At 43.2% G+C, this 15,820-nt stretch overlaps 1 protein-coding gene across 1 annotated transcript in view; it reads right to left on the bottom strand.

The window, feature by feature from the left end:
• The window catches only part of TSNAXIP1 (translin associated factor X interacting protein 1), a 1,372,321-nt gene that overhangs the window by 1,260,111 nt on the left and 96,390 nt on the right, over window positions 1–15,820 (bottom strand). The window contains exon 2 of the mRNA XM_033941585.1: window positions 6,441–6,528. Within this exon, the coding sequence (XP_033797476.1) occupies window positions 6,441–6,528 (88 nt within the window). The remainder of the gene's footprint in view (window positions 1–6,440; window positions 6,529–15,820) is intronic.

Genomic DNA, 15,820 nt, shown 5'->3' with positions numbered 1-15,820 from the left:
GAAATATTAATATTTTGTTTTTAAGACCACTGTTTCTTGTTATTGTGCCATATGTTATGGCTTTCTTGGTTTTACCTTCATTATGGTTGTTTAATAATTTTTTTTTTTTAAACCAACTTTAATTGCGGCTATGACTTCTGTACTATTTACAAATATTGAAATTCCGTCTTGGTGATGCTTATAAATAAAGTGTTATAATGGACCCACTCCCCTGGCTGCCAATCCTCATAGTCTTGCTCTGGGACTTTCCCTTGACTGGACACTCCTTCTGATGTAACTTCCTGACCGAAGGAAGACCCCAGAGCAGGCTTGTGAGAATTGGTGGGGGGGACTCAGAGGTTCCAGAAGTGTGAAAAATGCAGTGGAGGCAAGAAGATGCCACTGGTGCAGGGGGAAGGGGTGCTGTGTTGCTGACTTGTGAGGAGGGTATGGGAGCTTGTGCTGCCATAGTGGGATGAGGTATTGTAATGTTGGACTCATTGGGGAGTTCCAGTGCTGCTACCATCACCACACACACTCCTGGACCTGGACCTGGGAGGGTGAATGCTGCTGGACATGTGGGGGTGGGGGAACTGGAGCTGGAGGGGAGAGAAGTTCTGGAACTAGAGGATAAAGGAAAGAGGCACTGGACCCATGGAGCAAAGGGAGAAAGAAACTGGTTCCGGGACTGAAGGTTGGAGATGGAGGGGAAGGGAGAAAGGGTGCTGGATTTGCAGGGAGGGTGGCTGGAGCTGGAGGGAAGGGAAAGAAGCACTGGCTCCAAGGGGGGTGCTGGAAGGGAGAGAGACACTGAACCTGTGGCTAGGGCTGTAGGGAAGAGGAAGAGGGCTGGACTACAGGGAGGGGGCTGGATGGAAGGTAGAGAGCTGCTGGATCCATAGGAGGGCTGGCTAGCTGGAAGCTAGAGGGCTGGCTAGCTGGAAGCTAGAGGGAAGGGTGAGAAGCGCTGGACCCATTGGATGGATGAAGCTGGATGTGAAGGGAGAGAGATGCTGCAGGGGTGTAGCCATGGGGCAGCCTTGGGTAAGCCTGGCCTTCCCAGTTAGGGCTCAGGTCCATCCACCCAGCAGCCACAGGCTGCCAGGGGTGGTTCCTACATGCTGCCAGCAGCTGACTTGGAAGTCTTCTCTCTGATGCATTTGCTTTTTGCATCAGATAGAAGGCTTCCGGATCAGCAACCGGCATTGTGCAGGAACCACTGCTGGTGGCCTAAAAGGAAACAGAAATGCTGCATGGACTGAGGGGGTGGGAGGGGAGGGAAAGAGAGGCCCACCTACTTTGGGCACAGGCTTGCCCAAAATTGGCTGTCTAGCTATGCCACTGAGGTGCTGGACTGCAAGGGAGGGCTGGAGAGAAGGGAAAGAGGAGTTGGATCCATAGGAGGGGGGTGATGGAGGAAAGGGAAGAGAGGTACTGGATCTGCAGGGAGGAGAAGATAGAAGGGAAGGGAAAGGGAGATGCCAAACCAAGAGAATGAAGGAAGAGACATGTTGGTGTAGGAGAGAAAGAAAGGGGAGAAGCTAGGCATAGACAACATAGGGACAGGGACACAAAGGGGAGATGCTGCATGGAGGAGATATATGGATATAGAGGGGAAATGCCAGACAGGGGGGGGGGTATATGGGCATAGAGGGAAGATGCTAGACATGGGGGAGAATAGGGAGATGCTGGTTTGGGGATTATAAGGACACAGAAGTAATACTGGACACGCGGGAGAGGATAGGCACATAGAGTGGTGATAATGAATGTGTGGCAATGGATGCAGGAGAGATGTTAGAAAGAGAAGTATAAAGGATGCAGTGAAGGGAGATACTTCCAGTAGGCTTAGGGCTCTCTCTGGCCCTAACTGCACTCCCCTAACACCATCCCCGGCATATATGATCTTTATATTTTGCACAGTATATAAGGAAATGGACCTTTCTATTTCTTTGATGATGTACTATATGCAAGGTGGGGCTTCTTGGGATTTTGGTTTAATTTGTTTATTATTTTTAGTCAGCTTTATGTATTTGGCATTTGTGTTCTGTGTATGACCGAAATATTTCTGTTAGCATGACATGGCAAAAGAGGTTTAACGTGGATAAGTGTAAGGTGATCCATGTTGGTAACAAAAATCTTATACACGAATAAAGGATGTCCAGTGCAGTACTCGAAGAGACACCCCAGGAAAGGGACTTGGGAGTACTGGTCGACAAGTCAATGAAGTCGTCCGTGCAATGTGCAGCAGTGGCAAAAAGGGTGAACAGAATGCTAGGAATGATTAAGAAGGGGATCATGAACAGATCGGAGAAGGTTATCATGCCGCTGTACTGGGCCATGGTATGCCCTCACCTGGAATACTACGTCCGGCACTGGTCGCCATACATGAAGAAGGACAAAGTACTACTTGAAAGGGTCCGGAGAAGAGCGACTAAAATGGTTAAGGGGCTGGAGAAATTGCCATACAGTGAAAGATTAGAGAAACTGGGCCTCTTCTCCCTTGAAAAGAGGAAACAGAGGGGACATGATTGAAACATTTGAGATAATGAAGGGAAGAGACTTAGTAGATAAAGACAGGTTGTTCACCCTCTCCAAGGTAGAGATAACGAGAGGGTACTCTCTAAAGTTAAAAGGGGATAGATTCTGTACAAACGTAAGGAAGTTCTTCTTCACCCAGAGAGTGGTAGAAAACTGGAATGCTCTTCTGGAGGCTGTTATAGGGGAAAACACCCTCCAAGGATTCAAGACAAAGTTAGACAAGTTCTTGCTGAACCAGAACGTACACAGGTAAGGCTAGTCTCAGTTAGGGCACTGGTCTTTGACCTAAGGGTCGTCGCGGGAGCGGACTGCTGGGCACGATAGACCACTGGTCTGACCCAGCAGTGGCAATTCTTATGTTCTATGTAGAATTCTGTAGTAATTTGGGCTTGTTCCATTTTCCCGAAAGTGGAGGAGATGTTTGTAAGGGGGAGGGAAAATATGGGTTTTGTTGATCTTTGTTCTGTTCAGAATAGTGTTTCTTTTAAAATCATTTCATTAAAGTATAAATATAAAATCATAACTGTTTGAGGCTTGTGCGGATGGGATCATACCAAGTTTGTGGGAATAGGGCAGGGCGGAGAATGAGACAGAGTTTTCAGGGAGGGGGCAAGGTTGGGAAAAGAGTGCATGGGGACAGAGCTGATAGGGATAGGGACAGACTTTGTCCCTGTGTCATTCTCTATGTATGACTGTTGGGGATAGAGAGAATGTGTGTATACCAATTTTACATTTTTAACAGTATAAAAAGACATTGTATTGTTTAAAGTTTACAGATTTTTAACACCCAGTGTTCTCCCCAGGGCCTTTCAGCCGGGCGCTCCGCCAGCTAATTTAGATGAGCGCCTGGCTGTAATTTCGATCGCAATCCTGCTGCTGCTGTCGCCTTCTGCTCAACATTTTTTTTAAAAAACCTTCTCACCGGCTTGGAGATTTACCGGGCTGACTCGGCACAGCCTGAATCGCAGGAGCCTGACTTTTTTTTTAAAAAAAGTTTTTAACGCCAGCAAGCGACTTGAACCCATGCTTCGGGGCTCTAACGTGCATGCCGCTTCCCTCCGAAACCGGAAGTCACGTCCTGAGGGTGGAAGTCGGCATGCACACGCCCCGGAGCATGGGTTCGCTATAGGAGACAGGTCAGCTTACAACTTGCTCTTGCTTGCTTCGGGCTTTCCTCGCTGCGGGTCCTGCCTACTTCCTGTTTCCGTGAAGGCAGGACCTGGCAACGAGGAAGGCCCGAAGCAAGCAAGAACAGCGAGTTGTAAGCTTCCTTCCGTTGCTGACTTGCCTTAGTCCAGCCCCGCACAACATGCGGCCCAAAACGGATCTCACTGCCGATATGGCTCTCACTCCGCTCTCCTTTGAAGATCAGCTCAGGAGGCAAGATTTAGCCCGAGATCAGACGAACATTAAAGGGCATTTGAAGGCATCTGAGCAGATTGAGGAGAACATGTCCTGTTTTTCCATGCCTAAAAATACCACCTTGTCTAATGTAATCTCTGATCAGATCCTTAAGAGTGATGCAACTATGTATGCTGGACAGTCTCTTCCAGTAAACAGAGCTTTAAAGCCTGCAGCCATACAGAACCAGATGGTCAAAGGGCTCCGAAGTGTAGTATTGCCAAGGGATCTGTCTCACAAGTTTCTGCTGCTGGCAGATGTAAACACAGTACAAGAAATAGAGACTTGTGGCATTCTGTGTGGAAAGCTGATGCATAATGAATTTACTATTACCCATGTAATAGTGCCAAAGCAGTCTGCTGGACCAGTCTACAGTACAGTGATATGGAGAATGTGGAAGAATTATTCAGTGTTCAAGATCAACATGATCTCCTCACAGAAGAGATGGAGAGAAAGAGAGAGGCCTGGACCAAAGGGGAAAGACAGGAGGCAGATACTGGAGAGGGGGGAGAGAAGGGAAGGAGATAGAGATGTCAGACCATGGGGTGGAGTGGGAAGGAAGGAAGGAAAGGAGAAGAGAGAGATGCCAGAGCATAGGGGAGGGGTGGAGACAAAAAATGGAGAGGGGTTGAAGCTGAAATAAATCATGTACAAAGGAGAGAAAGGGCACAGGATATAGAGTTTATTGAAGGGACATAGAAAGAGGGAAGATACCATATGGAACAGAGAGAGGGCAGACACTGGATGGAAAAGGCAGAAAGGGTGGACAGTGGATGCAAGGGGTAGAGAAAGGGTAGAGGCTGGTGGAAGGGGCAAAGAGAGAGAGGACAGATGTTGCATGGAAGGGAGCAAGGACAAATGCTGAATAGAAAGAGAGTGAAGAGAAGATGACTAAAGCCGAAACGACAAAAGGTAGAAAAAAAATATTTTTGTTCCTTTATGTAGAATCAAGCAGTATTGTAACTGTATTGATTAAAATTTATCAATAGGAAATGGAAATAAGGCAATTTTGGGGGGGAATAAACCCCTTTCCTCAGGTCAGGACAGGATACCATAACAGCTGTATACTGTACTGTCTTAAAGAAAGATTTGGCCTCTGAAAGCTAATTGAAAAATGGATTAGTCCAATAAAATTGTATTTTCATATTTCTCATTATTTTATTTCTATTTGTTAATTTGTAAAGTGGTGACTGTTATGTAGAAGTTTTTTTCAAATTTATATCTACTGTCTTTATATTTTGCACAGTATTAGGGGACATGTGTCACTATTTCTGTCGCGTTGCATTGTATGCAGAGTCTGGTTTCTTGGTTCAGTTTAACTTTTGTCTACATATTTCTATTTTTAGTTTGTGATTATTCCATATTGGGCGAGGGTGTATCTGTCTGTGTGTATAAAAGGGACATGGCTTTCTGTTAGCAATGATTGTACAGGATCAATTGACTGCGTAGGATCTGGTTTGTTTAGTTTTACAATGCGTGTGTTGGTGTTCTAGTGCTCACTGCAGTGTTTAAGATGCTGCCTTTTCCTAGATGCACCCTTATTGTGTGACTCATGGATTATTACTAAAAATATCTTTTTTTATATAGAGGAGGGGGTTGTTAAAAAAATGATTAGCACTGGCTGTCATATATACTAGGTACACCACTGGATTTAATGACCCTATTCTAACTTTACTGTTGACGTAGGTGTTGTCTCCCCCTACACACAGACACACACATTATAAAGAATTAAATTAAAGTTGTATTATCATCAAGCATCTTTCAAATGACATTATAAGCAAATAAAAATAAAATATTTTTAATACATTGCTAATTATTACCTGCATCTTTACCTATACTGTTTTGCCCTAGCTCTTACTTTGCACTATAGCAAAATAAAAAAGAAGCAGATAAAGATCAATCACACAGGTGCCCTTCAAGGCCCTCTCCATAAATTATGTGGAAGAGGTCTGGAAGTGGGGATAGCATCTATTTCATATCCTCAGTAAGACCTCAGGAAGGAACCTAGTGATCAAAACATTATTAGAGGTGTTGTACAGCCATTTCTTGTATGACTGGATGAGCTATATTTATCTTTTTTTTTTAGTTGTTTAAATTCATGCAGAAATAAATGGTTAGATTGAACCTAATGACTTCATTAACGCATTTCCCTTTTTTAAACCTCTATACTATTTGAAAGAGGGTGAATATCTAATTATTCACTTCTAGAATTGGATACTTCTTAAATTTAGTAAAAATATTCTGGCACAAGTGTCAAACCTTAAAAAAGGAAGTCATATCGAGCATTGGAAAATAATAATAATTAACTAATAAAAATAGTATACATTTAATTTTCCCCACTACCAAATTTCCCCGCCCCGCCCCACCCGGCTACTTTTTCATGCCACCCGGCTGGAAAAAATTTCTGGGGAGAACACTGAACACCCTCCTAAAGCACCTCATTATCTTGAAAATTACACACTGGAACTTACAATTTATGAATCCTTAGGATCAGAAATCCTAATTATAAATCTTTTACTCACCGGACCCTGCTTTAGATTAAGTGGGCACTTCAACTCACTGTCTAATCTCTGAGAATGTAAAATCATAGGAAAGAGCACAGAAGATGATCTGCAAATAAATAAATGAAGACAAAAGAACAATGGCATTTTTATTCTGTTTTCACCCAAACACTAGGTTCAAAGTGGACAACACAACATTAGAATGAAAATACATATTAAAAAACTTAGGAACTTGACTAAGTTGAACTAGCGATCAAACTACTCTGCCCTGCAAAGGCAGAAAGAAGTAAAGCCATTCTGTCTGGCTTGTGGAAAATCAGAAAAAAAACAAAACTTACCATCTTTTGCCTCTGAAATATTGAGGATTCTGAAGGGGAAATACAGAAGTCCAATATACATTATAATGGGAGATACTTTACTCAAAGCAGGTAGGCTTGTTAAGGAACAGCCAATGAGAACTCTTAGATCACAGATATGCTCAAAAATAAGTTATAGTAGGTGCCTAAGTAGACTTGCTTCCTTCTGGCATTGCAAGACAAAACTGCTAGGGGTCTGATCTACCAGTTGAACCCAGGCTGGCAATTGGAGAGAAAAATCCAGGAATTGATCCTGTCCTGCCACTAAACGAACAGGGAAATCTTCAGTGTCAAAGGGGAAAGAACTGAGGGAGAGAACATAGGCACTTCATATAAGAGTATTGTGGAAACTAAGCCTCCCCAGCCCCACCTGTGAAATTCCCCTCTCTCCCAAGTTCCACTACTATCACAGCAGGGTCCATCGTCCTCCAAGGTCAGCAACATCAGTAATAATCATGTGAAGACAAGAAGGACCAGTTTCCTACATGCACTGCCACTCTCTGCCAGTCACACCCTTCTAATGTAAACTTCCTGTGAGGTGCATGACTGACAGAGCTAGTGATACCCGAGGACAGAGCATGGATGCGGACAGAGCTCATAGGGACAAGGACAGACTACGCCTCCACTGACAATTCCAGCTTACATCAAGGGAATTCAATAAGAGTATGAGTGAACCAGTGAGCAGGCAGGAGGAAGAAGAGAGAAAAAGAGGGTGATGATAGATGGGGGGGGTTAGAGCAAGAGCCACAGAGAGAAACAGGTGGCTCTAGAAGTAATGCTAGATGGGGGAGAAGAGTCATAGAAAAAGAGAGAATGGGGTAATGCTGATAGACAGAGAGAGGGGTAATGATGGAGAAGAAACAGAGAGAACTGATAATGATGGAGAAGAGACAGAGATAAATAGTTGGAATAATACTGGCTGGAGGAGAAGTGACACACAGTGAGCTGGCAGCCAAAGATGGAGACGATCACCTCTGCACAACTAACCACAAGGTCCAATAGCAGAATGCACCTGGTCTTCAAAACCCACTTTATTACCAACCAAACATAAAATCCATGTAAACAATCGACTCATGAACACATGTAGCAGATCATGAACTCGTATTTAGGCTAGATTGCCTACATCAGGAGTCCCACAATGGAAAATGACTAACTAAAATTCCAAGTCCAATCCGAGAAGATACAAGCTCTCACATTTGTGGTCACTGCTAAGTAAAATGAACAGTGAGGCAGTGTAATACTGAATGCGAAGCTGACAAGAGTGCATGGAGGAAAAGAAAGAGAGAAAATGTCATAATAATGGAGAACATAAAGAGAAATAGGTGGGATAATGCTGGCTGGGAAGAAAAGACTTGAGGGCTAGATGCAATAAAGAGGATCGGAAAGACATTTGGGTCTCTCCGATCTGATTTTTTGGCCGATTCAAAAAAAGCTATCGATGCACTAAAAAGTTTGCCTGCAAACAATTCACACGGATATTCGTCGTAATCCCTGACTTGGCCTCCAACTGAGCACTGGTAAGGAAACCCTGAATAGCTGAGAGGCAGGGGAAGCACCAAAAGCAGCCTCTTGCCACTCAGCTGTTTGGGGCAGGAAACTTTTTTTTTTTTTAAATGGGCGCAGATTCTGTAATAAAGTGGGTACACATGCACAATATCCACCCCATTATAAAAAGCAACCCTCAAACCATTCCCTACCCTCACCCTCACCCCCAAAAAGGTAAGAGGGATGCCCACTCCCTCCTGCCAATGCAACTCCCTACTTTCCCTTGCCCCCGCGTGGCAGCGATACAGGAAGGCCCATTCCCATGCAAGGCACCTCCCCAAACATCCCCTACTCCTCTCCCCCCCCAAAAAAAAAAGGCTGGAGGGATATCCATTTCCTCTTGCCACCGAATTCTCCCCCGAACCCTACCCCCCAGTACCTTTTAACGTTAGGAGGAGAGAAGCAAGGTCCCTCCTCCTTCAAGATCTATCGATCCTAAATGGCGGGCTTTCCTTACTTGGTGCATCATGTGATGCGTGGGGATGAGCCCAAGGCCCTGATTTGCTCTGATGCCTAAGGCCCCTCCCCATGCATCACGTGATGCACCGAGGAGGGAAGGCCCACCATTTAGGAGTTGTGCTTCCCTCCTCCTTCCAACACTAAAAGGTAACAGATTAGTGCAGTTGTCAAGAATTGCTTTTGGAAACTCAGAATGATTAAATCCTTAGCTAACATTCTTGATCCTCAGTCTCTTAACATTTTAATTCACTCCCTCATAATTTCCAAACTCGATTACTACAATTCCTTACTTAAAGGAATCTGCCAAAAAGACATCCGACATTTACAATTAATACAAAACACTACAATAAAAATTATAACAAACAAGAAAAAATTGGATCACGTCACTTCTCTGTTAAAAAATGCACACTGGTTACCAATCTACCACCGTATAACTTATAAAACTGCCTTAATCTCCTTTAAAACTATAAACACCAAGGAACCTCCTTTTATTCATAAGTATCTTATTCCTCACGAACCTTTGAGACCTTTAAGATCCGCATCACAGCACCTTTTTCATGTCCCATCCCTAAAATTCATTAGTACCCGTAGGGCCTCTTCATTTGCAACTTTAGCCCCTACAATATGGAATTCGTTACCATCATATTTAAGGGCGGAGCAAAATCTAGATAAATTTAAGGGCAACCTTAAAAGCTTCTTATTTAAAGACACTTATGATTGCTAATTGATCTCTGGCTCCTCCCTTGCCACATTCTGTTCCTACTCATATACAACATCAATATGATTTCTCCTATTTCCCTTTTGTATTAACCTTAATTGTATTCTCTCCTTTTAAAATTGTATTTCTCCCCACTTTCCTGTTGTTTTCATGTAAGTAAAGTTGTGTCTTAATTAGTCCATTGATTGTTCCCCTTTTTAATTTTAATTGTCAAACGCTTAGTATTTATGATTAGTGTTTTATCAAATTTTAATAAAACTTGAAACTTGAGGAGGGAGTGGGCATCCCTCCTACCAATTTTCTTTCGCGGTGAGGGGGGATTCGACATGGCAGGAGGAAGTGGGCATTCCTCCTGCCATTTTCACTGGCATCGGGGGGGGGGCTGTTCAGTTCATAGTGCCTGTTCAGTTCATAGTGCCTTCGTTGGGGAGGGCCATCATTGGCAGTGGTGTGGGTTTTTTTCTTTTTTTCTAATGGGACAGATATTGTACATGTGAAACATGCACAGCATCTGTGCCCATAAAAAATAAAAGGTTAAAGAGGTCTTGACCAGTCGCTTTTTTGGATCACTAAAGAGCAATCACTTTTTTTAGTGCATCGGGAAGCCATGTAAGAGCATTAATCGCTCTACTAGTTTACATGGCATTTTAATATTAATTAGGTTATTTGTATGGTTGGATCGGGTAATGAGCGAATGTGCAGAAAATTGTTTTCTGCATCAAGTCGGCAAATGCGAACATCGTTAAAGCTGTTAAAAACAGGTTTAGAGACAATCCTTGGCTTTAATGCATCTGGGCCTGAGAGGCATAATAATGCAAGATGGGAGAGAAGAGACAGAGATGCAGGGTAATGCTGAATGGGGAGAAAAGAGAGGTGGGGTAATACTGGAAGGGGGATGAAATACAGTGAGACAGATGGGGTAGCATTGGATGGGGAGAAGATACACAGAGAGGGGTGGGGAAATGCTAGATGGGGAAACAAGACACGCAGACAGGATAATTCTTGATATGGCAGAATACAGGACATGCTGTAGGGCAGAGGGAGAGTGATAGAAAGAGGGATGCTGCAGGCCAGGGAGAAGGAAAGTAACAGAAGGAGGGCAGGGCGAGGTGCTGCAGGGCAGGAGGAGAGAGAGGGAGGGATGCTGCAAGGCAGGGACAGAGAGAGAGAGAGAGAGAGAGAGAGAGAGAGAGAGAGGATGCTGCTGCAAGGCAGGGGGAATGTGAGAGCCTGTGTGAAGGCAAGATATGGAAGGCTGTAAGTAGGTGCAGTGAAAAAAATGGATAGGAAGAATGAATTAAATAAAAATGGACAGAGTCAGAAAAACAGAAAAAACCCCACAAAGAAAAAGATCAGGGTCAGAAATGGGTGTAGAAGAACAAATAAAGATGAGAGGAAGACAGAAAATAAACAAACCATGAAAAAGAGCTAAGAAATGATAGGAAAACAATAACCAGAGATTGATACTGACAAGATTAGAAAAATTACATGACTAGCAAACAAAGATAGAAATTAAAAAAAAAAAAAAAATTAGGGTGAAGTAGTGTTGTAATGCTTAGTCCAGTTTAAAGGTTAATAAAATAAAATCAGAAAATAAGGTGAAACCTTTTCATATTGTAGTGTTCTCCCCAGGGCCTTATAGCCGGGCGCTGCGCCCAGCTAATTTAGATGACCGCCAGCGAATCCTGCTGCTACCGTCGATGCTCCTTCCCGGGCTGACTCGCCACCAAAAATTTTGTTTGACGCCTGCCTTTTTTTTTTTTGCCAGCATGCTTTTACTTGCTTCAGCCCTTCCTCGTTGCCGGGACCTGCCTACTTTCTGTTTCTGTGAAGGCAGGACCCGGCAGTGAGGAAGGCCCGAAGCAAGCAAAAGCAGCAAGTTGTAAGCTTCCCTCTGGGGCTCTATCGTGTGCATGCCAGCTTCCCTTCTCTTCCCCCCCCCCCCTCCCCGGGACACTACTTCCGGTTTCGGAGGGAAGAGAAGGGAAGCCAGCACGCACACGATATAGCCCTGGAGGGAAGCTTACAACTTGCTGCTTTTACTTGCTTCAGGCCTTCTTCGCTGCCGGGTCCTGCCTTCACGGAAACAGAAAGTAGGCAGGATCCGGCAACGAGGAAGGCCCGAAGCAAGTAAAAGCAGCAAGTGTAGTGGTATACCATTTAAGAAAAACAAATGCATGGACATCGGACCCGATTCTGCTTGCTCTTTTAAAGCTCCGATCCAAGCAACCTTGGTGCCTATTGTGGAAGATAAAGTGGTCAGCCAGAAAGAATGAAATCAAGAAAGTTCAAGTTTAGTCAAGCTGTGATTTGAACTTTATAGGCATTTGTTTTTCATCCTTTTAACTGGCAGGCAGAAGGATGGTCCATTTATTAATCTTGCAAAGTCTGAATCAGGAAAAGCTAGAAGTGCATCAGGATTTAAGGAGCTTGGGGTGTGCAAATCCACTTAATGCAGAAATTACAGTAAAACGAAATCACTTTTCTATTTCACTGCAGCTCTATGAGGTTTTTCGAGCTAATGTTCTTTTGCACTTAGCTATAGTCAAATAATGGATAGGAATATATTTATTTCATTTAAGCTAAGGGAAAACAATATTTTTTCTGAGTATCCTTTAAATAATGGTTCACAAATTTTGTTTTTCACATTATTGCTTCTGTTTTTATAATCCTTAAAAAATAAGGGGCAATTCTCCAAGTGGGTTCTATCTCGTAGGCACCCTGAGACTGTACAGGGAACGCCTATTCTATAGCAATAAATGGGCTCCCAGGTTCCATTACAGAATGGTAGCATATAGCTTTAGATTCAGGCGCCTTACAGTTAAAGCAGCCTTAGAGCTGACTTAACTAAGCATGTCCAATTGTGGGAGAAATGATTTTATTTTCAGTTTAGTGATCAAAATATGTCTGTTTTGAGAATTTATATCTGCTGTCTATATTTTGCACTATGGCCCCCTTTTATTAAATCACAATAGCGGTTTTTAGCACAGGGAGCCTATGAACATCGAGAGCAGCGCAGGGCATTCAGCGCATCTCCCTGCTCTAAAAACCGCTATTGCGATTTAGTAAAAAGGGAGGGGTATATTTGTCTATTTTTGTATAGTTGTTCCTGAGGTGACATTGCATAAAATCATCTGCCTTGACCTCTTTGAAAACCTGCGGAATATAAATGATAATTAACATTTTCTCTGCGTACACTGTGCTTTGTGGATTGTTTTTTTTTTTATTATTTTATTGTTGGTAGATCATTTTGACTTGGTCATTTTAAAAGTAGCTCGCAAGCCCAAAAAGTGTGGGCAGCCTTGCTGTAGAGCCATTTCTTTTATGACTGGATCAGCTATATTTATCTTTTTTTTTTTTTTTTAGTTGTTTAAATTCATGCAGAAATAAATGGCTAGATTGAACCTAATGACTTCATTAACACCTTTCCTTTTTTTTAACCTCTATACCATTTGAAAGAGGGCAAATACTTCTTAAATTTAGTAAAAATATTCTGGAACCGGTGTCAAACCTTAAAAAAGGAAGTCATATTGAGCATTGGAAAATAATAATAATAATTAACTAATAAAAATAGTACACATTTAGGGCTCCTTTTACTAAGTTACAATAGTGGTTTTAGCGTGCGCTTAGTGCGCAGAGAATTGCCACGTGCACTAGATGCTAACGCCAGCATTGAACTGGCGTTAGTTTTCCCACATAGCACAGGGGTTTGCACGTGCTAAAAATGCTAGCGCACCTTAGTAAAAGAGGGAGTTAATTTTCCCCACCACCAAATTTCCCCATCCCGCCCCACCCGGCTACTTTTTCATGCCACCCGGCTGGAAAAATTTCTGGGGAGAACACAGTATTGTTCAGTTTTGGAGGCCATATCTGGTCAAGAATATAAAAAGACTTACGCGGTCCAGAGGAAAGCAACAAAAATGGTAGGGGGTTTGCATCAAAAAAAGGAAGAGACTAGAAGACCTCAACATGTGTACTCTGGAGAGGAGGGACAGGGGTGATATGATACAGACATTTAAATATTTGAAAAGTGTTAATATAGGACCAAATATTTTCCATAGAAGGGAAATTGGTAAAACCTATTTTATTATATATTTGCTTTTATTTTGTCATTTTAACATTCTGTATGTAAACCATTTAGTTTTAAATGGTATATAAATTTTAAAAATAAATAAATAAAATAGAGGACATAAATTGAGGTTGAGGAGTGGTAGAATTAAGAGTAATGTTATGAAATTCTTTTTCACAGAGTTGGTGGTGGATGCCTGGAATGCCCTCCCAAAGGAGGTGGTAGAGAGGAAAACTGCGATGGAATTTTAAAAAGCATGGGATGAACAAAGAGGATTGCTAATTAGAACATAAGAACAGTCATTGCTGGATCAGACCAGTGGTCCATCGTGCCCAGCAGTCTGCTCACGCGGCGGCCCCCAGGTCAAAGAACAGCGCTTTAACTGAGACCAGCCCTACTTGCGTTCGTTCTGATTCAGCAGGAACTTATCCAACCTTTTCTTGAATCCCTGGAGGGTGTTTTCCCTTATGACAGACTCCGGAAGAGCATGCCAGTTCTCTACCACCCTCTTGGTGAAGAAGAACTTCCTTACATTTGTACGGAATCTATCCCCTTTTAACTTTAAAGAGTGCCCTCTCATTCTCTCTAACTTGGAGAGGGTGAACAACCTGTCTTTATCTATTAAGTCTATTCCGTTCATTATCTTGAACATTTCGATCATGTCCCCTCTTAGTCTCCTCTTTTCAAGGGAAAAGAGGCCAAGCTTCTCTAATCTCTCACTGTACGGCAACTCCTCCTATCCCTTGACCATTTTAATTACTCTTCTCTGGATCCTTTTGAGTAGTACCGTGTCTTTCTTCCAGTGTTGAACGCAGTATTCCAGGTGAGGGCGTACCATGGCCAGTACAGTGGCATGATAACCTTCTCCGATCTGTTCATGATCCCCTTTTTAATCATTCCTAGCATTCTGTTCGCCTTTTTTGCCACCACCGCACATTGCGCAGACGGCTTCATTGACTTGTCGCCCAATATTCCCAAGTCTCTTTCCTGGGGGGTCTCTCCAAGTACCGCCCCGGACATCTTGTATTCGTGTTTGGGATTTTTGATACCGACATCCATTACCTTACACTTATCCATGTTGAACCTCATTTGCCATGTTGCTGCCCATTTTTCGCGCGTGGTTATATCGCGTTGCAGATCTTCACAATCCCCCCTGCAAATTTAATCACCTCACTTGTCGTACCCATTTCCAGATTGTTTATGAAAATGTTGAAGAGCACGGGTCCAAGCACCGAGCCCTGCGGCACCCCACTGGTTCTTCCAGTCCGAGTATTGTCAATTTACACCCACTCTCTGTTTCTTCTCTGCTAGCCAGTTCTTAATCCATGTGAGTATTTCACCTTCTATTCGATGGCTCTCAATTTTCTGAAATAGTCGTTCATGTGGAACCTTGTCAAACCCCTTCTGAAAATCCAGATATATAATGTCGATCGGGTCACCCTTGTCTATCTGCCTGTTTACTCCTTCGAAGAAGTGCAGCAAGTTCATCAAGCAAGATCGTCCTTTGCTGAAACCGTGCTGACTGGTCCTCATCCGATTGTGTCCGTCAAGGTGATCAATGATGCGGTCTTGTATCAGCACCTCTACTATCTTTCCCGGTACCGAGGTTTGACTCACCGGTCTGTAGTTTCCCGGATCTCCCCTCGAAACTTTTTTGAAGATCGTCGTAAGATTCGCCACTTTCCAGTTTTCCGGAATCTTTCCTGATTTGATCAACAGATTGGCTATTAGTTGAAGCAGTTCAGCTATAGTCCCTTAAAGTTCCTTAATGATCCTTGGATGGATGTCATCCAGTCCCGGGGATTTGTCGCTCTTAAGCCTATCAATCTGCCTGCATACTTCTTCTAGACTGACTGTCAACCTTGTCAATTTCCCGTCTTTGCCTCCTGTTGGGTTCAAGTATGTTGTGTATATCCTCTTTGGTAAATACAGATGCAAAAAAATGTGTTCAGTTTATCGGCGATGGCTTTGTCCTCCTTTAGCACTCCCTTTATTTCATGATCATCCAACGGTCCCACCGCTTCCTTTGTGGGTCGTTTCCCATTAATATATCAAAAGAACTGCTTGAAGTTTTTCGCCTCCTTGGCTATTTCTTCCTCGTAGTCTCTTTTGGCCCCTTTTACCGCTTTATGGCACCTGCGTTGACGCTGTTTGTGCTTTTTCCAGTTTTCATCCATTTTTGACCTTTTCCATTCCTTAAATGAAGTCTACTTGTCTCTGATCGCTTCCTTCACCGCTACAGTGAGCGACGCTG

This window comes from Geotrypetes seraphini, chromosome 4 (genome assembly GCF_902459505.1).
Source record: "Geotrypetes seraphini chromosome 4, aGeoSer1.1, whole genome shotgun sequence".
Lineage (NCBI taxonomy): Eukaryota > Metazoa > Chordata > Amphibia > Gymnophiona > Dermophiidae > Geotrypetes > Geotrypetes seraphini.
Note: the sequence above shows the minus strand (reverse complement) of the source record. Positions and strands in the feature narration are given on the sequence as shown.